The 27459-nt window shown below is 50.1% G+C and overlaps 1 protein-coding gene across 1 annotated transcript; it reads left to right on the plus strand.

The window, feature by feature from the left end:
* Positions 1–1710: 1710 nt before the first annotated feature.
* On the plus strand, positions 1711–27219 carry LOC112060875 (zinc finger protein RFP-like). The gene is made up of 7 exons (XM_065565020.1): positions 1711–2235; positions 12055–12150; positions 12702–12932; positions 13247–13269; positions 13971–14086; positions 22538–22597; positions 24046–27219. The coding sequence occupies exons 1-7, from the start codon at positions 1819–1821 to the stop codon at positions 24558–24560; spliced, it is 1458 nt and encodes a 485-aa protein (XP_065421092.1). The 5' UTR covers positions 1711–1818; the 3' UTR covers positions 24561–27219.
* Positions 27220–27459: the final 240 nt, after the last annotated feature.

Here is a 27459-nt window from a genome sequence, read left to right on the forward strand (position 1 = left end):
AGTTTGATAGCACCCTGTCTGGCAAGAAATCACTTCTCAGTAGCTGTGGTTGTGAAACCCTCACTTCTGTATGTTTTATCTTTATGGCCCCCACCTTTCTATTGTTAATCTGTCTGTTTCTCTACTTTTTTCTGTCTGCTGAATAATTAATTTTGTTAGATGTAAGTTAATTAGGGTAGTTGGATATAATTGGTTAGAGAATTCTGTTACAATATGTTAGGATTGGTCAGACAGATTTCAGTAGAATGATTGGTTAAGGTATAGTTGAGAATATTACTATATAAATTAGGGGCAAACAGGAAGTAAATTGGGATTCGAAAATAAAGAAAAAGGAACTTGGATTTAAGCTTGCTGGAAGTTCACCCCAACAAACATCGAATTGTTTGCACCTTCAGACTTTGGGTATTGTTGCTCTCTGTTCATGCGAGAAGGACCAGGGAAGTGAGAGGGTGAAGGACTAAACCCTGTAACAGGGCTTTAGCAAATGCACCAAATATAATGAGACTCATGATAAAATCATGAGAGGTGGTGACACTTTGCATTAAGGCCTGTTTACATTGAGCAAGAGCAGCCTTAAAGTAAATGAGAATCAGGCCTTTGAAACATGGACTCCAGATTAACAAAGTTTTTAGCCTGTGGATTTAATATCACTAGGTTTAGAAGGATTAGAGTTGATCAGTAAACTGTGATAAATGTTGATTTCACCTTACACACACAAACCAATGACAATATATTTCCATTGATGATAATCAGAATGTACAGACAGGCACAAAAGGAACCGTGCTGCATGAGAACTTATTTGAGTTTGATTTAAGGAGAGTTACTTTGCATCTTTTGACGTGTGATGTTGACAATTTGTGTTTTAATGGGTATACAGCTTTAACTTTTTGAATCTCAGTGTCTGCTGTCATTAAATAATTGTAGTCTGACCCGCTATTGTTTTATCCCCCACTAATTTCCCACAAGTGTGAAAATTTAAATTGAGAAAAATCTAAAAACAAAGCTCCAAACCCATCATATTCTGCAACTGTGAAAATTTCACTCAATAAAGAAAAAATGCTTAAAAACAAACACCAATATTATACAGCAAAATTATAGATACACACACACTAGCCTGACTATCCTTCCTGAGGCCTAGTCTTCACTTACCGGCTGGTCCGGCGGCACGCCATCGATGTTCTGGGATTGATTTATCGCGTCTGGTTAAGACGCGATAAATCGATCCCGGATCGATCCCAGAAGTGCTCACAGTCGGCGCCGGTACTCCAGCTCGCCGAGAGGAGTACGCGGCGTCGACGGGGGGAGACTTCCGGCCGCGTCTGGACCGCGGTAAGTCCGGACTAAGGTACTTCGAATTCAGCTACGTTATTAACGTAGCTGAATTTGCGTACCTTAGTCCGAAGTCCGGACTAAGTGGGGACCAGCCCTTAGACACACACAGACCCTGCTTCTGCAAACACATTGTGACAGGGGGCTGCTGATGTTCCGTGAAGTCTCAGTGACTCTCCACAGGATCAAAAGAGCTGTAGCGGCATATGGGGGGTGGCATGTGTGATCACGTTCCACCCCAGATTTTAATTGTTAAAGCTGGGTGCCCCCAGGTGCCTCCCCAGGATGCCTCCAATCTTCCCCCAGCCCCCCTTTGCCCTGCTGGCACCAGTCACCACTTTGTTATCAGTGAACTCATCCCAGCTCAGCAAACAGCCTGAGTCAGTTCCAGGAAGGGGAACATGGTGACACCCAATTGTGTTGCAGGTGGGGCATATTTCTGAGCTCAGAAAAGTGAAACTAACCCTGTTACACTGTCCAGAGGCAGCCATGGCCGCAGAGAATCCCATGGAAAGTCTGCAGGAACAAGCTACTTGTCCCATCTGTCTGGAGTATTTTAAGGACCCAGTGATAATAGACTGTGGGCACAATTTCTGCCGAGCCTGCATCAGGCACTACTGGAAGGGATCCGATACAGCCGCCTCCTGCCTTCAATGCAGAGAAACTGTGCAACAGGGAAACCTCAGGCCCAACAGGCAGCTGGCAAACATGGTAGCAATAGCCAAACGGCTGAGTTTACAGGCAGCAAAGGGAGCAGGAGGAGAGAGAGTGTGTGGGGAACACCAGGAGACTCTGAAACTGTTTTGTGAAAAGGACCAAACCCCCATCTGTGTGGTTTGCCATCTATCTCCGACTCACAGAGCTCACAAGGTGGTTTCCATAGAAGAAGCTGTCCAGGAGTACAAGGTAGGGAATTACTGTCAAGTTTAATGGGCAATAACTTTGGATTTTAATTACAGGTTAATTTCACTACAAGTTGCCTGTCCCAAGTGTACCTGCATCATGCAGTTCTGGCGGAGTGGCAAGAAAGGCAACAAGAATGAACAACAACAAAAGTCATTAAAGATACCTGACTTGGGCAACTTTTATGTGAGAAGCTGAATCCTTGTCAAACCCAGCTTCCACTGGTGAAATAAGGGAACTTTTCATGAAATAGAAGCTGTTAAATGATCAGTGAGGTTTAAATCACAAGAGCTGGAGGCCCGTCTAAGGCCTGGTCCCCACTAAGTCCCCAAATCGGACTAAGGTACGCAAATTCAGCTACGTTAATAACGTAGCTGAATTCGAAGTACCTTAGTCCGAACTTACCGCGGTCCAGACACGGCAGGAAGTCTCCCCCCGTCGATGCCGCGTACTCCTCTCGGCAAGCTGGAGTACCGGCGCCGACTGTGAGCACTTCCGGGATCGATCCGGGATCGATTTATCGCGTCTTAACCAGACGCGATAAATCGATCCCAGAACATCGATGGCGTGCCGCCGGACCAGCCGGTAAGTGAAGACTAGGCCTAAGTGAGAGTGCTGCTTTCAGGCTGGAGAAGGGAAACTTACAAGCTGTGGCTGTTATTACTGATTTGTATCATAGTTTATAATTGTTCTTATTTTTATTTGGATCACAGCAGCCCTTATGGCTCTGAAATGAGATCTGTGCCCTGCACAAAACACACTGAGGGACAATCCCTCCCCTGAGCAGGTTGCAGACAAGAGAACAGGTGTGAAGGGAAACTGAGGTGTAGAGAGGGAAGTGACTTGTCCAAGGTCACGCAGCAGGTCAGTGGCAGAGTTGGGAATACAAGCCAGATATCCCAAGACTTAGTCCAGTCCCCAAACCACTAGGCAATGCTGCCACCCTAGCAGCAGCACTGAGCAGTGATGAAGTACACCCATTAGGAGGGAAAGATGCCTTAATAAAGGTCCCAGGGAAGCCCAGCAGGGAGAGGAGGTTTCTCACTGGGATTCTGAATTCCTGTGTTGCTCCATGAGGGGTTAAACTCAGATGCCGGCCTGCACTAGAGGAGATCACTTGGTTAAATGCTCTGAGGACCCCAAGCACTTTGAGTCCACACACAAAAGGGCTCCAGAGAGTGCAGGCTCATTCCAAATACCACTAGGATTAGGCTGATTGCAGCAGAACTAACCTTTGGGCGGTGCTCAGCGGTGTCATTCATCTGCTTTATTGTGTACGTGGGCAAGGACCAGCCAAAGTGGTTCTATCAGTCCCACAATGCAGCATTTTCACATCTCTCAGAATCCACTGCTTCTGCGACCTTTACTAGGGAGTGGGATTCTAGGGGTAGCTACCCAGAAGGCATTTCTACTAAACGCATTCAGGACAGCACTAAGGCAAACCCCAACCAATCTTACCAGAAATAAGACTGTCTAATGGGGTTTGGCCTTAATGCTTAGACCAAATCTGTCGAACCAGTGCAATCCCCAGAGCGTCAAGGCTGAAATTCAATTGGGAGTTGGGCAGCTTGGAGAATCCCAGCCCATATTTCGAGCCCTGGCGCTTTCTGGGATTTGTACCACTTTGTTAATCTTCTGAAACCCATGTTAATTGATTCACCACCACGTGACCCCAGTTTCCTGTTCTGTGCTGTACTAGTTGTGATGTTGCATCCCATAATGGTTTATAGAAATATGCTTATGAATATTAATATGACATAAATTGAATATGTTTTATGCTAGATATGCCATGTAACATATCTTTGCAAAGATTATGTTCTACTGAATGTATTCATCCTATTCGTATGCATGTATCGTTTTTATATCTGATGTTATGGGCGTTGGCTCTATGCTTGTATTTAAAGTGTTTGCTGTAGGAAGCACCTAAGGCAAATCTGGTCAACATAGTGTGAAGGGGTTATTCAAGTAATTGGGGGTACTTAGCTAACAATGGACCTTGATAGACGCCAATCCACATCTGAGCTTTCCTGGGAACATTCAAACTAGCATTTGGACAATGGTGTCGGCCTGTAAAGAACTGAGTCATGCATGAATGTGTGTAGTCGTGTTGGCCGAGGTTCGGCTCTCAGCGGGCTGTGGGGTATCCCACCGCCTCGCTCTGGTGCGGTGGCAGTCTGGGACAGCAGACACACAGTTAAGGGCTCAGGCCTGTAAGCAGGGGCTGAGCCAAGAGGTCAGAACCCAGGCCCTTAAGCAAGGGCTGAGGCAAAGTCTGTAGCAGCCCAGGCCCTAGGTCAGGGTGGAGCAATAATCAAATAGTTAGTCAGAAACCCAGGCCTTTAAGCAGGGGCTGGGTCAGTTTGTAGCAGGTCCCAGCCGCTCTAGGCCAGGGGAAAAGGGGGGAGTCTGCCACCCAAGGAGTAGGTGGCAGGGGGGACGTAGGCCCTCCCACTCCACTGCGTCCCAGCCCGGGGCCCTAGCAGCAACGGAAACTCGCTGTTGTCAGTGGGGATCCTGGCCGCAACACACTGACATCAGCTCTGGCAGGGCAGCAGCCAGACTGGGGTCGGCTGCCCCCGGGCTACTTCCACACTCCCCCTCGTATGGTACCTGGGCTGTCCTAGTGTCGTCGGTGCTCTCCACCAGCATCGGCTCCTTTGGGTAGATAGCGCAGGGCAGGCTCGGCTCCTCCTCAGGGTAGCTGGCACGAGGCAGGCTTGGCCAGTCCTCCTCAGGATATCGGGCGAGATGTAGGCTCGACAGGCCTGGTAAGTCAGCAGGCCGGTCGCGGCTTGCGGCTGTCTCCCAAGCGGGAGCTCGGCCACGGATGTCTGCTCTCTCCGCCAGCATGGGCTCCACTGAGCTCTGCTGGCGGGCTTTTATACTTCCGGGTTGGGGCCATGACCTCAGAGGGGCGGGCGCCAGACCCAGTGGCTCCGCCCACGTTGGTATTAGGAGGTTCAGCTCTCAGCGGAGCTATGGGTATCCCACCACCTCACTACAGTGTGATTTGCCCATGTGACTCCAAAACTCCATCTTGTAGCTGTAATTCTACACAGGGGGATAGAGGGGTTTCCACCCACAAGAGAGAGACTATATAAGCCCCTGGGAAACCCTTCCATTTTGTCTTCAGCTGGCTCAAGAGATAGCCTCTCCACCCCAAAGAGATGCCTGAAAGAAACTGGAACAAAGGACAGTAACTACAGGGTTGTGAGTGATTGCTGGACCCAGAGTAGGAGGAAATCCAGTCTGTAAAAGAAGCTTATTGGAACATCTCTGAGGATGAGATTTGCCTGCATTTAGTTTCTTACTGTATTAGGCTTAGACTTGCGTGTTTTATTTTATTTTGCTTGGTAGTTCACTTTGTTCTGTCTTTTACTACTTGGAACCACTTAAATACTACTTTTTATGTTTAATAAAATCACTTTTTACTTATTAATTAACCCAAAGCAAGTAATTAATTCCTGGGGGAGCAAACAGCTGAGCATAGCTCTCTATCAGTGTTATAGAGGGCAAACAATTTATGAGTTTACCCTGTATAAGCTTTATACAGAGTAAAAAGGATTTATTTGGGGTTTTGATCCCATTGGGAACTAGATGTTAGAGGGCTTATTCCTTCACCCTCTCACTTCCCAGATCTTTCTCGCATGAACAGAGAGCAACAATACCCGAAGTCCGAAGGTGCAAACAATTGAATGTTTATTGGGGTGAACTTCCAGCAAGCTTAAATCCAAGTTCCTTTTTTCTTATTTTTGAATCCCAATTTACTTCGTGTTTGCCCCTAATTTATATAGTAATATTCTTAGCTATACCTTAACCAATTATTCTACTGAAATTTACCTAACCAATCCTAACATATTGTAACATAATTCTTTAACCAATTTTATCCTACCACCTTAATTAGTTTACACCCAGCAAAATTAATTATACAGCAGACAGAAACAATCACAGAATCAGACAGAGACCATGTAAAGAAACAATAGCAAAATGGGAACTATAATAACAAAACAATACAGAAGTGAGGATTTCACAACTACCTCTATAAAGACATAAGGGTATCCCAACTATGTCTAGTGATAAGTGAGTTCTTACCAAACAGAACTATCGAACTAAAATTCCTTTTACATCTTCTAGGCTCTTCCCTTTCTCTGGAGGTGATAGATCAGATAACCTTTCTAACAGGCCCAGATTACCTTATTTCTATATGACTAGTTTGGAATGTGAGGATGTGATCATACACTTCCCACCTTAGGGCTGCTCCCACTGCTTAGCCAAAGGCCTTAGCTTAAGAACAGGGCCTCAGACTGTCACAGTGAGAGAAGGCCTTACACAGATTCTTTCTTTTATACCTCTATAACTAGCTAAATGATAAACATAGACCTACATTCTTAAAGTACAGGCCTTTACAGACAGGCCTGAATATCTATATCCTAACACTGGGTATCTAAGGCCTGATCTACACTACGAGTTTAGGTCAAATTTAGCAGCGTTAAATCAAATTAAGCCTGGACACGTCCACATGACAAAGCCCTTTTTTTTTGACGTAAAGGGCCCTTTAAACTGGTTTCTTTACTCCACCTCCAATGGGATTAGCGCTGAAATCGACCTTTGTGGGTCAGATTTGGGGTAGTGTGGATGGAATTCGATGTTATTGGCCTCCGGGAGCTGTCCAACAGTGCTTCATTGTGACCGCTCTGGACAGCACTCTCAACTCAGATGCACTGACCAGGTAGACAGGAAAAGCCCCGCGAATGTTTGAATTTCATTTCCTGTTTGCCCAGCGTGGAGAGCACAGGTAACCACGCAGAGCTCATCAGCACAGGTAACCACGATGGAGTCCCAGGATCGCAAAAGAGCTCCATCATGGACCGAACGGGAGGTACAGGATCTGCTCGCCATATGGGGAGATGAATCAGTGCTAGCTGAACTCTGTAGTAGTAAATGAAATGGCCAAATATTAGAAAAAGTCTCAAAGGCCATGAAGGACAGAGGCCATAACAGAGACGCACAGAAGTGCTGCGTGAAAATTAAGGAGCTAAGGCAAGCCTACCACAAAGCCAGAGAGGCAAACGGAAGGTCCGGGGCAGAGCCGCAAACATGCCGCTTCTACACGGAGCTGCATGCCATGCTAGGGCGTGCAGCCACCACTACCCCAACCGTGTGCTTTGACTCCATCAATGGAGAATCATGCAACAGGGAAGCGGGTTTGGGGTACGAGGAAGATGATGATGAAGACAATGAAGATAGCTCACAGCAAGGAAGCGGAGACACTGGTTTCCCCAACAGCCAGGATATGTTTATCATCCTGGACCTGGAACCAGTAATCCCCGAATTCACCCAAGGCGTGCTCCCAGACCCTGAGGGCACACAAGGGACCTCTGGTGAGTGTACCTTTGTAAATATTACACATGGTTTAAAAGCAAGCGTGTTTAATGATTAATGATTAATTTGCCCTGGCAATCGCGGCCAGTGCAGCTACTGGAAAAGTCTGTTAACGTGTACGGGGATGGAGCGGAATTCCTCGAGGGACATCTCCAGAAAGCTCTCCTTCATGTACTCCCAAAGCCTTTGCAAAAGGTTTCTGGGTAGGGCTGCCTTATCCCGTCTGCCATGGTAGGACACTTTACCATGCCAGGCCAGTAGCACATAGTCTGGAATCATTGCATAACAAAGCATGGCAGCGTATGGTCCTGGTGTTTGCTGCCATGCAGACAAAATCCATTCCTTATCTCTCTTTGTTATCCTCAGGAGAGTGATATCATTCATGGTCACCTGGTTGAAATGGGTGATTTTATTAAGGGGACATTCAGAGGTGCCCGTTCCTGCTCGGCTGAACAGAAATGTTCCCCGCTGTTAGCCACACAGTGGGGGGGGGAGGGGTGAAGTGATCATCCCAGAGAATTGGGTGTGGGGGAGGGAGGGGGGTTAGTTGGGTTTGTGCTGCATGTTAACCCGGAAACCACAGCCTCTCCTTTTACATTGCAAACCCATTTTAAATGGCCAACCCAATGGGTGCTTGGTATGGGAAATGAGGGCGCTGCTGTTTGAAACCATTCCCACATGTTAGGAAGGTTAAAAAAGCCAAAAGACTGTGGATTGCCATGGCTGCTTGCAAGCCAAATTCTGTTGCCTTGCACTGCATGACTGATCTCTCACACTAAACAGGCAGGCCCTCAATATAAGAGGAAAAATGCGACCTTGTAACGAAAGCACATGTGCTGTGTAATGTGAACAGCAAAATTTAACGTGAAAGAGTGTACCCATTGTTCTCTAAAATGTGTCTTTTTTAACCACCTCTCCCTTCTCCTCCACCAGCTGCAAATGTTTCTCCTTCGCAGAGGCTAGTGAAGATTAGAAGGAGAAAACGATGGACTCAGGATGATACGTTCTCAGAGCTCGAGATGTCCTCCCACGCTGACAAAGCACAGTAGAATGTCAGAGTGCAGAAAAGCACAATATGAACGAGAGGAGAAGTGGAGGGCTGAATCACGGGCTGAAGAGAGCAAGTGGCAGGCTGAAGAGGATAGGTGGCGTCAGCTTGCTGACAGAAGGCAAGAGTCGATGGTCCAGTTGCTGGAGCATCAAACTGATATGCTCCAGCGTATGGTTGAGCTGCAGGAAAGGCAGCAGGAGCAGAGACTGCTGCTACAGCCCCTGTGTAACCAACAGCCCTCCTCCCCAAGTTCCATAGCCTCCTCACCCAGACGCCCAAGAACGCGGTGGGGGGGCCTCTGGCCACCCAGCCACTCCACCCCAGATGATTGCCCAAGCATCAGAAGGTTGGCTTTCAATAAGTGTTAAAGTTTTAAAGTTTTAAACTGCAGTGTGTCCTTTTCCTTCCCTCCTCCCCCACCCCTCCCAGGCTACCTTGGCAGTTATCCCCCTAGTTGTGTGATGAATTAATAAAGAATGCATGAATGTGAAGTAACAATGACTTTATTGCCTCTGCAAGTGGTGCTCAAATGGGGGAGGGGAGGGTGGTTAGTTTACAGGGAAGTAGAGTGAACCAGGGTGGGGGGGAGGGTTCATCAAGGAGAAACAAACAGAAGTTTCACACCGTAGCCTGGCCAGTCACAAAACTCATTTTCAAAGCTTCTCTGATGCGCACCGCGCCCTGCTGTGCTCCTCTAACCGCCCTGGTGTCTGGCTGCGCGTAATCAGCGGCCAGGCGATTTGCCTCAACCTCACACCCCACCATAAATGTCTCCCCCTTACTCTCACAGATATTGTGGAGCGCACAGCAAGCAGCAATAACAATTGGAATATTGGCTTCGCTGAGGTCTATCCGAGTCAGTAAACTGCACCAGCGCGCTTTTAAATGTCCAAATGCACATTCTACCACCATTCGGCACTTGCTCAGCCTATAGTTGAACAGGTCCTGACTACTGTCCAGGCTGCCTGTGTACGGCTTCATGAGCCATGGCATTAAGGGGTAGGCTGGGTCCCCAAGGATAACGATAGGCATTTCAACATTCCCCAACTGTTATTTTCTGGTCTGGGAAGAAAGTCCCTTCCTCCAGCTTTTGAAACAGACGAGAGTTCTTGAAGACGCGAGCATCATGTACCTTTCCCAGCCATCCCACGTTGATGTTGCTGAAACGTTCCATCTATCACCCCACCATAGTTTGGGAATCCCATTGCAGCAAAGCCATCCACTATGACCTGCACGTTTCCCAGAGTCACTACCCTTGATATCAGCAGCTCTTTGATTGCGTTGGCTACTTGGATCACAGCAGCCCCTACAATAGATTTGCCCACTGCAAATTGATTCTCGACTGACCCTTAGCTGTCTGGCGTTGCAAGCTTCCACCTGGCTATTGCCACTCGCTTCTCAATTGTGAGGGCTGCTCTCATCCTGGTATTCTGGCGCTTCAGGGCAGGGGAAAGCAAGTCACACAGTTCCATGAAAGTGCCCTTACGCATGCGAAAGTTTCGTAGCCACTGGGAATCGTCCCACACCTGCAACATGATGCGGTCCCACCAGTCTGTACTTGTTTCCCGGGCCCAGAATCGGCGTTCCACGCCATGAACCGCCCCAGTTCCACCATGATTTGCACATTGCTGGGGCCTGTACTTTGTGAGAGGTCTATGTCCATGTCAATTTCCTCATCACTATCATCGCCACGCTGCAATCGCTGCAATCGCCTCCTCACCTGGTTTTGCTTTGGCATGTTCTGGCTCTGCATATACTCCAGGACAATGTGCGTGGTGTTCATAGCGCTCATAATTGCCGCGGTGATCTGAGCGGGCTCCATGATCCCAGTGCTATGGCATCTGGGCTGAAAAAAGGCATGAAACTATTGTCTGACGGAGGGAAGGAGGGAGGGGCGAGTGATGACATGGCTTACAGGGAATTAAAATCAACAAAGGTGGCTGTGCATCAGGGAGAAACACAAACAACTGTCACACAGAATGGTCCCCCCAAAGACTGAACTCAAAACCCTGGGTTTAGCAGGCCGTTGATTTCACAGAGGGAGGGGGAAGCAAATGAATACAGAACAAATCTGGTCCATCTATTTTTTACATCTTAAGCTTGCAGGAGACGGTGCAGCATGACTGATAGCTATTGGCATCTTCTGGGTGCTTGGCAGAAAATGCTGTATTACGACTGCTAGCCATCATCATCAAGACTGCTCAATAGGACTGCCAGCGGGATTGAGTCTCCAGGAGACAAAACATGTCTGCCCAGGTGCCTCTGACCGAACTCACTGAGGAATACGACGATGATGGATACCATTCGTAATGCACCATCCACTGCCAAAAGGCAAGGAGCTGCTGCTGTATAGCAATGCAGCCCCACATCTGCTAGCACCCAGATCGCTGATGACGGCTACCAGTCATACTGCACCGTCTACAGCCAAGAGGCAATTAGCTGCTGCTGTGTAGCAATGCAGTACCACGTGTGCCGGCACCCAGATGACATATGGTGATGGTGAGCTGAGCTGAGCGGGGTCCATGCTTGCCATGGTATGTTGTCTGCACAGGTAACCCAGGTAAAAAGGCGCGAATTGATTGTCTGCCGTTGCTCTGATGGAGGGGGAGGGGCCTGATGATATGTACCCAGAACCCCCCGCGACACTGTTTTTGCATCATCAGGCATTGGGATCTCAACCCAGAATTCCAATGGGCGGTGGAGATTGCGGGAACTGTGGGATAGCTACCCACAGTGCAACGCTCTGGAAGTTGATGCTAGCCTTGGTACTGTGGATGCGGTCCGCCGACTTAATGCACTTAGAGCATTTTATGTGGGGACACACACAATCAACTGTGTAAAACAGATTTCTATAAAACCGGCTTCTATAAATTTGACCTAATTTCATAGTGTAGACATACCCTGAGTGTTGGAGACAGGAGCACTTCTTAAGCTGTTTTCAGTTAAGCCCGAAGCTTTTGGGGAACGTGGTTCAGACCTGGGTCTGTGCTTGTAGCAGGCTAGCGTGTCTGGCATAACCAGGCAAGGCACTGAAGTCCCAAGCTGCCAGGGAAAACGGGCTTAAACGTAGTCCCAGCACATCAGGTGGCAGTTCCCAAAGGGGTTTCTGTGACTGAACCCATCACACTAGTAATTAATTAATAAATACCAATCAAGCTTGGATAATGGAGGTCTCTCTCTATTTACTAAAAAGACTGAATCTGAACTGGTAATAAGCCTGAATATGACACACTGCCAGTCTTCATTGTTAGGTTTCATTTCTTTGGTGTCCCTGGTGTCATCAAGTGATTAGGACCAACATTCACCTTGGGTTTGGGTGGAAAAACATCCCTTCCACACCCCTCTCAGCCCTCAAAATAAAACCTCCCAAATCATCTCTGTTTCTACAGGGAAAAATCTGGGCCCATTTGAAGACTCTGAGGGAAGAGAGAGAAAAGCTGCTGGGATTAAAAGAGACTGGAGAGAAGAAAAGCTGGAAGAATTTGGTAGGTACCCGTTTTTACTAACTGGCAGGGACTGGCAGTGGGAGGTCTGTTTGGAAGAAGACTCCTGTGTGGCCTTGGAGAATGTGGGCTTGTGTGTGTTTCTCCATGATCCTAGATTTTCTATGTTAGGTTCATGGGCAAAATCTAAGCTTTCATCTCAGTGAATGAGTCAATTTCTAGCCCTTGTAACTTTCCCTGTGTCTGCCTCATTTCTTGCGTTGGTGAATTCTTTGATTCCTTTTTTCCCTTGGAACTTCTGTCAGTGTAATGCTGAATCCTGCTTCCTGCTGCTCTGGGTCTCCATGCTCAGAGGCCATTGATAACACAATGTCCTACCCACATCAGATATGGAAACATCCCTTTTCAGACACACTGTTGAGAAATGAAAAAGATGAGAGAGAATCCTCTCCCAAGTGACCACAGGGGAGAGTCAAGTGTCAGAAATGTTAGGGTTTGCAAAGAAATTCTCCCCTCTGCACACTCAGCACTTGATGGAAGGACCCCAGCCTGCTGCCATGTCCCTGACCAGCCATTTCCCTGTTGCTTTACAGAAACACATAGAAAAGGAGAGGCAGAAAATTGTGTCTGAATTTCAGCAACTGCGGCAGTTCCTGGAGGAACAAGAGCGACTTCTGCTGGCCCAGCTGGAAAAGCTGGAAGAGGTGATTGTGAAGATAGAGAAGGAAAATATCACCAAACTCTCTGAGGAGATTTCCTGTCTCAGCAAGTTGATCAGTGAGCTGGAAGGGAAGTATAAGAAGCCAGCGAGTGAATTCCTGCAGGTGAGACTGAGTTAGAAATACTGCAAATCCCACTACAGGGACAGGACTGCTCCTAAAACATGGGCACGGGATCCAACAGTCAGAGATCACAGTGTAACTCAGTGTGTGCATTCCTGAAATGTGAATGACCATTGGTCATTGCAGAGTCACAGACACATAGATATTAAAAGAGACAATAGCCCCATTACTTCAGTGAATATATGGCAATGTGGTCAGGGCAGGGTCTCTCTTACCCGTATTTCAAAATCACTTTCTTGGAAAATTAAGTATGTGTAAGGTGACACTGAAATTCTTTCCCTCTCCCTCTCTTCTAGGATGTCAGAAGCACCTTGAGCAGGTACGTGTTTCTCTCTCATTCCCCTTCACACTTCTCAATGCTGGGAAAGAGCTTGGTGTGATGTTAGCACCACATCTCCCCAGGGCTCTACAGCAAAATGTGTGGGGAAGGTCATATTCTGAATACAAATCTCTCTGATCAACTTCATCATGAGGTTATCACCCTTTTATAGAAGACTCTGGAATTCTCCATTCGGTGGGAAAAACTGACCTCCAGTATTTCCAAGAGATGTCACATCCATGGGGGACTGGCTTCCTTGGGATTGTGGGGATGGAATATGGGCCTGTCACTGCTGGGACCCTGGTTACCATTCAGCCCAGAGCAGCAGTGATCAAGAGTCTTTCCGACCTGAGGACAGTTTGGAGACCTGTGTGGAATGAGCTGGGGAGTGGGGAGTTGGTGTCTCAGTCTAGTTCCTAGTTGACAGATTTCTACAACACTTAACAAGGAAACCTCCTGTCCCTCAGAGCATGGAGGCCAAGGAGTGAACTTGCTATAGAGACTCACATCCCCTTTGATCCCCAGAGCTGGTCCTTTGAGGGGAAGGTTGCATGGCTATGGCTTGCATTGCACCTGCACTAAGGCTGGGAGAAGTCGAGGAATTCTAACTCTAGGCCCTTGAGAACAGCGACTCACTACTAGCAACAACTTATAATGCGTCACTAAATGAAATAGAACCATGTGAAATTATTTCTCTCCAGGTGTGAGAAGGGGAAGTTCCAGCAGTCAGTGAAGATTTCTCCTGAGCTGGAAAAGGGGCTCCATGTTTTCTCCCAGAAAACTGTTGCTCTAATGGAGACTCTGAGGGAGTTCAAAGGTACCGAGAAGGAATCTGGGGGGTGCGGGGAATTGGGATAAGCCTCTGAGATTTAGGGATGAGAATGGTTCTGGCCAATTGGTTCATAATTAGATGATACTTCTATTTAATTGTTGGGTGAGAATATCACACACTTGGGGTCCAAGTCACTCAGGTGGATTAATTCAAACCTTTATTTTACCAAAAGCCTGTCTTGCCATTACAATTACTATTAGAGTAAGTAATGACAGACATACTGAAAGAACTATTGCCCAGTTACTTTCTCCTGGGGCCAGAGCCACTGTCCATTGGACAGTTTGTGGCAGTTGCCCTGAGCCCCACGCTTTGGGGGGGCCTGCACGTCAGGGGGATGCGGGTCCTGGAAGGTGAGGGGCCAGTGGCCTCGCTCCCCATTTCAGGAGGACGCGGGGCCTGGGTGGCACAGGGGCCAGCGGCAGCGCGACCAGCCCCACTTCACTCCATCTCGCTTGCTCCCCACATTGCTCAGGAGAGAAGGGGGGTGGGGCTTGGGGGAAGGGGTGGAATGGGGGTGGAGTGAAGACGGAATGGGGTGGGAAAAGGGGGGCAGGGACAGGGCCTGGGGTGGAGGGTAGGTTGTCCCAGGCCCCACAGCCCCCTAAGGACAGCCCTACCTGGGGCATAGGTGGGTCACAGGGGATTTCTCCTATGATGCTCTGACTACCTCTTACAATGTCTGACATATTATACACATCCATATTATATATTTATTAGTTCTTCTTTGAGTGATTGCTCTCAACCCCCCAGGAGGGGTTCAACGGAACGTTCCTCTCCAGTCCTGCACTCAGAAGGGGGCCAGGCACCGCACTTCCATCCTCATCCTCCCCGGATGAGGCCATTATGGCGCCCCCTATTCCTGTTCCCCAAGGGGACACACAGGCCCACCAAGAACTCCTGAAAAGTCTGGCCTCAAGCCTCAACTTACAGGCTGAGGAGGTGGAGGAGCCATCGAACTCCCTCTTTGATGTCCTCTCAACCAGAGCATCGGCTAGGATGTCCCTCCCACTCCATGAGGGGGTGGCGAAAATCTCCACTGTCCTATGGCAGATCTCATCTTCCTTTCCCCCCATCTCTAAGAGGGCAGAGTGGAAGTATTTTGTGCCCACCAAGGGGCACAAATATCTGTACACTCACCCCGCCCCCAACTCCCTGGTGGTCGAGGTGGTCAACCACAAGGAACGCCAAGGCTAGCCCATGCCCACCCCAAAGAATAAGGACTCAAGGAGACTGGACTTGTTTGGCAGAAAGCTTTATTCCTCTTCAAGCTTTCAACTGAGGGTGGCAAACCACCAAGCCCTGCTGGGCAGATATGATTTTAACTTGGGGTGGTCAATACCTAAGTTTACGGACTCCCTCCAGGAACATGATAGGAAGGAGTATAAGGCCCTGGTGGAGGACGGCATCGCTGCTGCCAGAGCAGCCCTTCAGGCAGCTTTGGATGTGGCAGACATGGCAGCAAGAACCATTGCTTCTGTGGTGTCCATGTGGAGGGTGTCCTGGCTCCTCTTGTCCGGGCTGTCCAATGAGGCACAGACCTCCCTGTAGGACCTCCCCTTCGATGGCAAGGCCCTATTCGCAGAGCAAACAGATGGAAAATTACATGGTCTGAAGGACTCTCGCATGACCTTAAAGACTCTTGGCCTCTATGTCCCGGCCCCAGCCAGACCAAGTTTAAGCCTCAGCAACCCCCAGCCAAGCCACCCACTCCCGACATGAACCTTCTTACAGGAAATCTAGAACCTATAACAAGCATTCACAGCGGCAGTCTCAGTCCGCCCCCCAGCCTGGCCCGTCTAAGGGCAAGCAGGTGGGTAAGTGCACATTTTGATGGGATGCCCGGGGACGACTTACCAGTCTGCACCAGGGATCCACCCATCCTACCCTTCTCCAACCGTCTCTACACATTTCTCCCAGAGTGGTCACTGCGTTATGCAGACAAAACTACACAGGATTGTTTCAGGGGACAAGATAAGATGCCACATGTATTATGATAACACGATTTGATTTATGACCAATAACTAATATCTAATACCTATGTATACACACACACATCAAATGTTCTGCAGCTGCTAGATAGTTACCAGTCCTGAATGTAGCTTGAGTTCGTGGCTTGGGTTCGTAGCTTGTGGCAGCTAACTGGCCAGGAAAGCCGGGCACAAGGAAGGACTGGGTCTCTGTTGGACATGCACTGATGCCCTTCCATGTTGGCAGCAGAACTTTACCCTCCAAAGTCTTCCATCGCACCCATCCTTTTTGTAGGCTTTAGTTTGAATCCAGAGTCTATAGGTCTTGCTCTGTCACACTGCTTCTGGGGTTGGTGTGATTGATCACCCGTCAATTGCAGACATGACTTTCAGCCTGGGACCTGGCTTTGATGTTCCTTCAATTGTACCTTTGTTCTTTTCTTTTTAGGGTGGAGTCTTCTTGCTTTGTTAGGGCTGTTGTCTGCATCTTCAGCCCTTGGTGTTTAAACTTTATTTCATCAGGACGGACTGGTGCTGGAGGTTGATTTCATCACCGATACATACCTCATTCACACATCTAAACTAAACTAATAAGATTACAGCAGGGTTTTGCAAAAATGAAGGTTGCAGCAAGCTTTTACAAAATGGAGTAGGCGTTGTAAAATGGAGTTTGAGTTACAATATGGCAAACAGTGAACAGAAGTAGACAAGTGTAATGAATGGCAAACAATGAACAGAAGTTACAATACTGAAACAGTGCAAGTCAGTGATTTAAGCAGGAATTGGATTGACAGTGAAATTTACTAGGGCAACTGGCTAAACGTTGTGGCTCTTAACTAGCATCTTAATTGTCAATTAGCCAGTTATTGGGGTAACTAGTTTTATGAGTGAATGTTATTTCATTTATAAAACTTTACTTATGAAGTTACATTAATAAAGTGAACAACTAAAAACAATTTCATTCATCCATTCTACAACTGCTGACCTCAGACCACTGGTTCCTCAGCACCATCTCCCAGGGCTATATCCTCCAATTTCTTTCTACTCCACCTACCCACCCTCCCTCCCCATCCCTCTTCAGGGACCCCTCTCATGAAAGTCTGCTCGAGCAAGAGGTGAGGCAGCTCCTTCACCTAGGAGCGATGGAGGTGGTGCCTGCAGAGTTCAGGAACAAAGGTTACTACTCCCGCTATTTCCTTATCCCAAAGGCCAAAGGGGGCCTCAGGCCCATCCTGGATCTGTGAGGACTAAACCAGTACATGGTAAAACTCAAGTTCTGCATGATCTCCCGGGCCTCCATCATTCCCTCCTTGGATCCCGGAGACTGGTATGCTGCCCTTGATCTCAAGATGCGTACTTTCACATTTACATATTTGAGGGACACAGATGTTTCCTCTGCTTCACAGTAGGACAGGAACACTACCAGTTCACCGTTCTCCCATTTGGCCTCTTGACGGCACCCAGAGTCTTCACAAAGTGCATGTCTGTGGTGGCAGCCTACCTCAGACATCGGGGGGTCCAGATCTTCCCTATCTCAATGACTGGTTGGTCAAAGGCAGCTCTAGGTCGCAGGTACAGGATCATATAACACTCTTGCTGTCCATGTGCACCGCACTGGGACTGTTGGTAAACAACATCAAATCTATGTTGGTATCGGTACAACAAATAGAGTTCATTGGCGCAATTCTCGATGTGACATCAGCCAGAGCTTCCCTCCTGCTGGACAGGTTCAAAACCTTGAGGGATCTCATCAGGGCAATCTCGAGGTATCCCGTGACAATGGCCAGGGTGTGCTCCAGCTCCTGGGCCACATGGCAGCATGCATATTCATGGCACAACACACCAGACTCAGAATGCAGCGCCTTCAGCTCTGGTTGGCCTCAACATTTTCCCAGTCCAGAAACAGGTTGGACAAAGTCTTCACCGTGCCCGAGACCGTACTCACCTCCCTCCTTTGTTGGACCACGCTGGAGAACATGCTTCAAGGGGTCCCATTCAGGAGCCACTCTCCCACCATAGAACTGGTGTCCGATGTGTCGGACTTGGAGTGGGGAACCCATGTTAGAGACCTCCAAACCCAAGGCTTCTGGTCTGTGCAGGAACTGGGCCTGCACATAAATGTCAAAGAACTCCGAGCAGTCCATCCGGTCTGCATGGCTTTTCACTCGTGCCTTGCAAGCAGGGTAGTCAGCGTTCTCACGGGCAACACGGCCTCAATGTTCTACATCAACGGGCAAGGCGGATCCCGCTCTACAGCCCTCTTCCAGGAAGTCCTCCTGCTGTGGGATTTCTGCATCACCCATAATATCAACTTGGAAATCCACCACTTACCTGGCATCCGGAACTCTCGAGCAGATCACCTGAACTGGGACTTCTCCTCCCAGCACGAGTGGTCGCTGCACCCAGAGGTGGTGCACATGATCTTCCAAAGGTGGGGCACTCCCCAAGTGGATCTCTTCATGACCAGACAGAACCTCGGGTGCCCACAGTTTTGCTCCAGGAGGGGCCTGGGCAAGGGTGTGATCTCCGACACCTTCCTTCTGTCCTTGTTGGGCCAGCTGCTATATGCCTTTCCTCCAATTCCCTTGATAAGCAAGGTCTTGCAAAAAATCAAGAAGGACAAGACTTGCGTCCTCATGATTGCCTCAGCATGGCCCAGACAACACTGGTATGGGACTCTGATGGACCTGTCCGTTGCCCCCCCGGGGCCGCTGCCGGGCCACCCAGACCTTCTCTTTCAGGACCAAGGTCACCTCCTCCACCCCAACCTTGCAGCCCTCCACCTCACGACATGGACGCTCAGTGGTTAGACCAAGAGGAAAGGACCTGTTTGGAAGGCATCCAGCAAGTCCTCCTGGAAAGCAGGAGGCCCTCCATGCATCAGGCTTACCTGGCAAAATGGCCAAAGTTCTGTCGATGGGCTGCCGATCACGGCATCTAACCAGTGGCTGCTCCACTCCAGCTAATACTGGATTAACTCCTTCATCTAAGAGCCAAGAGTCTAGGGCCCTCATTCGTCAAAGTGCACCTGGCAGCCATATTAGCTTTCCACCCGCCTGTGCAAGGCCACACACATAGGTGGCAAGTTATATGGGCTGGTGATGCCTGGGCACCAGGAATGTTCCTGGCCCGGGGCCTGGCTCTAGCAATGTTTGGGGCTGGGTCTCTCCCACAGCCCCGCCTGCCACCCCTGGGTGCTCCCCCCCCATCCCCTGGGCTATTTAAAATGGCCCAGGGCCCCTGCCCACCACCAGCAGCACAGTGGGGCTGAGTGGCCTCCTGTCTGCTCGCTCCACGTGGCTTCCGGCCCCTCCCTGTGGCCCTTGGGCAGGGTGGAGCGGGGCTGTCTCCATGCGCTCCCCTGAGTACCACTGTGGCCAATAGGAAGCTGCAGGAGTGGAGCCTGGGGGCAGTAGCACACAGAGACCTGCCCACCCCGCCTAGGAGCCCCAGGTAAGCACCGCATTCCCCACCCCGTCCCAGAGCCTGCACCCCTACCCCCTTCCCACATACAAGCTCACACCCTCAAACTCCCTCCCAGATCCTCTACCCGCAGCCCCAGCCCAGAGCCTGCACCCAAACTCCAGCCCAGAGCCTGCACCCCTCACCTCTCCTCTTGCTCCCCACCCCCTGCCCCAGCCCAGAGCCTGCACCCCTCACCCCCGCCTCCTGCACCCCAATCTCCTGACCCAGCCAGGGTCTGCACCCCAGACTTCCTCCCCCACCCAAACTCCTTCCCAGAGCTTTAGGCAGGTGGGGGACAGAGTTTGGGAGGGCAGGCTCTGGGCATTCTGGGCACAACCAAAATTTCTAGAAACCTGCTGCCCCTGGCCACACAGTATTTTTTCCTCACACCATGACCGGTCAATTCCTTAAGGGCTTGGAGTGCCTCTTCCCTTATGTTAGAGCCCTTGTTCCACAGTGTAATCTTAACTTAGTTCTGGCCAAGCTGACAGAGCCTCCATCTGAGCCGTTTGCCACATGTTCCTAGTCCCACCTTTCATGGAAAGTAGCCTTTCTCGTGGCAATCACTTCTGCTAGAAGAGTCTCGGAGCTCCTGGCCTTGACTTCCAAACCCCCGTATATGGTTTTTCATAAAGACAAGGTCCAGCTCTGCCCACATCCTTCATTCCTCCCCAAAATGGTCTCAGTCTATTATATGAGCCAGGACATCTTCCTTCCAGTCCTCTGTCCCAAGCCTCACACATCTAGTGAGGAGCTCCGTCTAGTGAGGAGTGCCATCTCCACATGCTAGATGTGAGACGGGCCCTGGCTTTTTACCAGGAACAGACAAAACCATTCAGGAATCTACACAGTTGTTTATCACCATGGCTGAACGAATGAAGGGTCAACTGATCTCCACTCAGCGGCTCTCCAGCTGGATCACTTTGTGTACCCATACATGTTACAACCTCGCGGGAGTCCCTCCGCCACCAATTGTGAGAGCACACTCGACAAGGGCGCAGGCCTCATCGGCCGCCTTTCTAGCTCACGTCCCTACTCAGGATGTTGGTAGAGCTGCAACATGGTCATTGGTCCACAAGTTCATCTCGCATAATGCGATCATCTCCCAGACCAGGGAGGATGCCGTGTTTGGCAGGGCAGTGCTCCATCCTGAGTGTCTGTGAACTCCTATCCACCTCCCAACAGGTATCGCTTGGGAATCACCTACTGTGGAATGCACATGAGCAATCACTCGAAGAAGAAAAGACAGTTACCTTTTCCATAACTGGTGTTCTTCAAGATGTGTTGCTCATGTCCATTCCACATCCCGCCCTCCTTCCCCACTGTCGAAGTTTTCCGGCAAGAAGGAACCGAGGGTGAGGGGAGCGAACAGCAACCCTTATACCGCGCCAGGCAGGTGCCACTCCAGGGGTCACTAGGGGCGCTCCCCTATGGGTACTCCTTGGGGGAAAACTTCCGGCACCAGTGCACGTGGAGAGCACACACACCTACTGTGGAATGGACATGAGCAACACATCTTGAAGAACACCAGTTATGGAAAAGGTAACTGTATTTTCTTTTCCAATCACCTTTGAGTGTTATGAATATTAAGTACCTTTTATAACTCATACACTATACATGCATGAGCTTTTTAAAGGCAGGGCTTTTGCTGTCAAAGCTATTTTCATGTCTCTATTCTCTTCTCTGCATAGGTGTTGTGGACTTTGCTAACTTCTCCTTGGCAGTACATGTTGGGTGTCTGTTGTCTTTAAGCACATTGTGTGATCAAAACATCTCTTTGTCCCACATAGCAACTTATGAACACATCACTTAATAACAAGGTCACTTAAGGCAACATTTCCCTTATGTCAAGCAAACTGCTCACCAGAGTCCAGGCCAAAGCTAAGTTAGTCAATATAAATGCTCAATCTTGGTCTGTCCAAAAGCTGGACCCAGCCCATCACTGCGCTTGGGTTCCATACGGCAGCTAGTCTGGCCCAAATGGGCTGTAAGGAAGGAAGGAGCAAGCTCCTCCCCCATGGTGAGAGATCCCTCCAGCACAGGAGCCTCTTGTGCCTCCTCCCCAGGAGCTGCAGGCATAAGGCGTGTTCCTGAGAGAGCTGGGAATGGGGTGGGGGTGGTGAGCATGGAGTGGAAGAGGGAGGGGGTGGATGAGGGATAAAGGGAGGTGGGCAGTGTTAAGCTGGGCCTCTAACACTCTGCACAGTGGCCAAGACACACGGGGGCCATTGTCATAGGGATGTAACTCTGGCTGGCTTCAGAACTTCCTTAGCCTGTGCCAAGGTCTGCACTGGCCCCTGCAGCCACCGTTAATGTCAAAGGGAACCAAGTGGATAAAGTTACTTTTATGCCAAAGTCTTTGTATGAGCTGGGTCTAGGATATGACAAAAGGGAGCAAGTGAATGAGACAAACCAACTGGAGTCTGAAGGGTGGGAGGGGATGATGAGGGGAAAAGTAAATCTCTCTTACAAATTGTCTGTCCTGGGATGGTTGTGAGGCTTCATGGATGATCATGTACTTGGTCCTGCTAGTGAAGGCAGGGGGCTGGACTTGATGACCTTTCAAGGTCCCTTCCAGTTCTAGGAGATAGGATATCTCCATTAATTGGGGGGAGGGATAGCTCAGTGGTTTGAGCACTGGCCTGCTAAACCCAGGGTTGTGAGTTCAATCCTTGAGGGGGCCACTTAGGGATCTGGGGCAAAATCAGTACTTGGTCCTGCTAGTGAAGGCAGGGGGCTGGACTCAATGACCTTCCTAGGTCTCTTCCAGTTCTAGGAGATAGGATATCTCCATTCATTTATCATTATTTATTTATTTATGTTGGTTGCTGGGAGATGCCTGAATGAGAGAGGAAATAGAAGGTTTCAGACCTTTTAATATTAAATACCTGAATGTGTCTCTGTTTCTTTGTCATAATTAAAACACAGCTCTATGAGTTCAGAGTGGTGATGCTGTTATAATAGGAGAGCCTGAAATCTCACCTCTTATCCTTTCCCTCTCCAGACACTCTGCCATATGAACTGGAGACAAAAAGAGGGGAACCCCTAGGAGCACACAGACTGGGTGAGTTTGCAGGTGGAGATTGTCTTTAAATTATGAGAAAATTCCAGTGAAAACATCTTCATGAGATTGTAGCTAAAGTTACCAATCAAACCAACAGCGGCCATGACACACACAGCCTTAAAAATAACACATTGAACAGTAAGGAGATCCAGGGGCACAGGAACAAGGTGGACCAGGGAGCCATGCCCCCCCAACTTTTTAACATGGGCATAGTTTGGTGGCAGGGGGCCAAGTTACTCTCCCCCCCCCCCCCAAACCTCAAGCCTTGGGCAGGCATGGAGCATCACAGGCAGTGGCTGTGCTTCATATTGGGGCAGCTGATCAGGTCTCCCCTGCCCACAGCTCCAGCCTCTTCCCAGTGCTGGCCCCTCTCAGTTGCCCCATCCCTGCTCCTCTTCCCCTGAGGCCCTGCCTCCTGGCCAAGCCAAAAACTGGAGCCCAGCTGCCACCCGGGGAGCTGCACTGGGGAGCCCTGGATCCTCCACCTGCCCTGGGTGGCGCACTCCGGGAAGCGGGGATATGGGCCGGGGGCTGCTCTCTGTACCCCCAGACCTCTGTCCAGGCCAGGTGGAGGGTCAGGGGCTCTCGACAGGGGCCAAGGTTCTCAGCCTGGCCAAGGGGTGGGGCTTCAGCAGGAAGAGGAGAAGTGGGGCAGGGCAAGGGGGGGGGCCACAGGCAGCAGGACTTCGTGTCCCCCCCACAACATCTCTCAAGCTTCCAGCACTCCTGGGGAGATCCCAAACTGAAGTCACTCCTAACAACGAACAGTGCTGCATTCATGTCCACTCATTCTCACTGAGCCGCACCCGAACAGGGCTCTCTCCCCTGAGGGCTAACACACCCCTCTGCTTTACCCAGACATTCCCCATCGCACTTCTCCAACATCCGGCCTTTCCTGTGGGCAGGGCTGGACTCTCCCATTGGAGCTGCTCCCTGCTTCCTCTGTTGGGGAGATGCTCTTCCTGTGACACTGTCAGCTCCTCCCTTCTCTCTGGGCTGGGGATGGGGCTACCCCACCCAATGCCACTTCCTACATTCTGGTTTTAAGCAACTCTTCCCCCACACTGCACCTTCCTCTCTGTTCCCTGGCCTGGGAGTGGAGGCTTCATTAGGGGAGAAAGCTTCTCTCTGGGATTTAAAGCTGGTACCTGCCTCTTCTGATCCCTCTCACCAAAAGCTTCTGACACCTTCCTGGCTGTGTCCGTGCTGCTGGGAATGGAGCAGCCCCAGCAGAGCGGGAACGGAGCTGAAGCTTCTGCAAGCAAATGAGATACAGAGGAGGAGCTGCAGTGACATCTCTGCTCAGTCTCAGGTGCCCAGGACAGAGGCAGCTCCCTGGGATCCAGGCCTGTCCCAGCCAGGATGGGGCTGCTGGGGAGTGTGAGAAATGGTCCCAGCCTCCCCCAGGGCCGAGCTCTGCCCCTAATGCTCTGATTCTCTCTCCCCAGCGAATGTGACTCTGGATCCTGACACGGCTCATCCCCAACTCGTCCTGTCTGAGGATCGGAAAAGTGTGAGATGGGGAGACACACGGCAGCGACTGCCCAACAACCCTGAGAGATTTGACTATTGTTTCTGTGTGCTGGGCTGTGAGGGATTCACCTCAGGGAGACATTGTTGGGAGGTGGAGGTGAGGGGTGGGGAATTCTGGGCTGTGGGGGTGGCAAGAGTCTCTGTGAGGAGGAAAGGATGGATCAGCCTCAGCCCTGAGGGGGGGATCTGGGCTGTGCAGCGGTGCGGGGGTCAGTTGCGGGCTCTCACCTCCCCTGAAACCCCCCTGCCCCTGAGCCGGGTCCCCAGTAGGATCCGGGTTTATCTGGACTGTAACCGGGGGCAGGTGACATTTATCAATGCTGCTGATGAGGCCCCGATCTTCACTTTCCCACCAGGCTCCATCCCTGGGGAGAGAATCCGACGCTGGCTCTGGGTGGGGAGGGGATCCCGGCTCAGGCTGTGTCGCTGAGACACACCAGGGAGGGGGGCATATCCCACTGGGGACCCTGAGATCAGCCTTCCTAGCCTCACACAGCCTTGTCTCTATGCAGGGCCGGCTCCAGGGTTTTGGCCGCCCCAAGCAGCCAAACAAAAAAACAAAACAAAAAAGCCACGATCATGATCTGCGGCGGCAATTCGGTGGGAGGTCCTTCGCTCCGAGCAGGAGTGAGGGACCATCCGCTGAATTGCCGCCGAACAGCTGGACGTGCCACCCCTCTCTGAAGTGGCCGCCCCAAGCACCTGCTTGGTAAGCTGGTGCCTGGAGCCAGCCCTGTCTCTATGACCTCTCCCTGTGGACTATCTATCATGCCATCACTGTGACCTTGGAGATTGCTTCTGGTCTCAACTCTGTGCAGCCTCTGCACTGTCAAATCATAGAGAGCAGGGAGTGAGAGAGGCAGAGAAGCCAATCTCACTGCCCCAGGGATTGTGCAGCATGTTTGCCCTGTCCTCTGTGGTCCAAGAGGACTCTGGGAATCCTGGGTCAGACAGTGTCACTGAGACACGGGGGGAACAGCCCTCTGGGAATGAAACAATGGGCTTCTCTAGCCAAATCATCCTAGTCCCTATGGCCTGGAGGATTCCAGTCAATCCAATCCTCTGATATCTTAGCTCTATAACCCTTGGAAGCTCCTCCTCCCTTCCTTCCTGCAGCCCCAGGGATAGGAGGGGGTGAAGAACCCCTAGAGCTGCAGGAGGAGCAGAGGGGCCCTGAGGAGCAGATGTGGGGGCTGGGTACGGTCAGAACTGATGGAGGGGCTGGGAGCAGAAGTGATGTGGAGTTGGGGGAGAATTAACAGTTGGGGTGGGGACTGGCAGATATGGGGGTGGGAGGGACACAGAATTAATTAGTATTTGGAGGGTTGCGTAGAATCTGGAGGATCTGTACCAGCAGGTATCCTGAGAGTGGGAGAGCAAGGGACTGGGGAGTGTGACCTACAAGCCACGAAGGACTGGCTGCTTAGGTGGGAAGGAGTTAGAGGGTGGGGTGATGTCAGCAGGATGAAGATGTGGAGAGTCAAGCACAGGGCAGGTTTAAAGGAGAGAAGAAATGAAAGAATAAAAAAGGAAAAAATAAAGTCAAACCAGTGTAAAGAGAGAAGCCTGGAGAAAGTGGAGGGAAACTCAAATGAAGAGTGAACGCAAAACCATCCTTAGGAGGGAAATGCTCTGGGTGAGCAGCAAGAGATTAAGGGATAAACTGGGAACCTGAGGTGGAATGATCTGTGATAAGGAATAGAGACGGGTTGGGGAGACGCAGAGAAAGAAACAGATGGAAAACGAGTGCTAGAGAAAATGATGTGTAAAACTCGATGAAATTTACTCCTGGGGGAATTCAGCCCAATGCAGATTTTGCACAGAATTTCATGTTCTGTGCAGCATTGGGGCTGCAGAGCTGCTGGCCATCACTAGGGGCGCTGGACTCTGCAGAGCCCACTCTCCCTCTTGCAGTGAGCTGAGTGGCCGGGCTGGGATGGAGGCTTTGCACACTGCACTGCAGGGCTTGATCATCCACCAGAGATGGGAGCGAGCCCAGGAGACAAAAGGTGAGGAAGAACAGGGCTTTACCGCGTCCACCAGCAAGACAAAACTGTGCTGAGCGGAGCCTGGGGCTGAGCTCTTGGGGGAGGGTGGGCAGATGTCTGTGCTTGGGGGGCCCCGGTGCTGGGCTCTGGAAGGAGGAGGCAGGTGTCTGGGCCAGGGGGCCCCATGGCTGGGCTCTGGGGACAGGCGGGGGGGAAGGGAGCATGTGTCTGGGCCAGGAGGCCTCACGCAGCCCCCTCTAGCAGCCCTCAACTGGAACTGGGTTGTTTTAGGGTTTAACTCTCCACTCCCGGGGGAATCTTTCTCACTGCCTGCGTTATTGACATACCTGCTGACAAGTATTTTGAAATTAATTACTAAAATAATTGAAACGGGTGTGATTTTATTGTGTTATTTTGACAAATAAAAAATGCAGAATTTTGCAAAATTTTAAAACATGCAGAACTGGTCATTTTGGGGTGCAGAATTCCCCCAGGAGTACAGTACACACACCTGAGCCCAGTGAAGGTGTCTCCAGACACCCCAAGTGTTGTAAAGAGGCTGCAGCCATTGCTCAAGCCCAATACTAGAGGATGCTTCGGAGAAGGCGGGTGACTTGACCAGTTGTGCAGAGGGAGGCTGACAGATACCAGGTTTCATAGTGGAGGCCCATTCACATGGAAACAGCTGCCTTGACAAAGAACACGGTCTTCATTGTTACATGAAATTGGGGTAGCTAGTAAGCTTAGGGAGGACTAATGATCCCCCAGAGTTTGGCAGAAAGCAGCACGTTTATTATATTGCTAGCTAAGCTCAAAAGAAGGGGTGGGGGAGGGTGTCACACTCACATTCGCGTACTCACGCTCCCAGGACAGGCATGGCACTGGAGATGTCAGGATCCTTCAAGGTAAGTGTCTCACAGCACAGTGATGGATGGTGTGATGAAGGTAAGTCTTCCTGAGGCACGATGAAATGCAATGCAGTGAACCACTGGCCAGGAGGTCCGGGCAAAGGGCCTTCACGGAAGGTAGTTTGTTGCTAACATCCATCATTTAGTTATCGAGTGACTTTTAAGAGGGTTTTTAAAAAAAAAAAAAAAAGTTTGGTACCTCAGCTACTTTTGAGCCATCATTAATTTCACACGCCCCACCCATTAATTTGTTAATTAATGAACAAACTTTGTCTCTAATGACAGGTTTCAGAGTAGCAGCTGTGTTAGTCTGTATCCGCAAAAAGAACAGGAGTACTTGTGGCACCTTAGAGATGAAAGCTTATGCTCAAATAAATTTGTTAGTCTCTAAGGTGCCACAAGTACTCCTGTTCATTTTGTCTCTGTTACTTTC

Source organism: Chrysemys picta, chromosome 12, assembly GCF_011386835.1.
Source record: "Chrysemys picta bellii isolate R12L10 chromosome 12, ASM1138683v2, whole genome shotgun sequence".
Lineage (NCBI taxonomy): Eukaryota > Metazoa > Chordata > Testudines > Emydidae > Chrysemys > Chrysemys picta.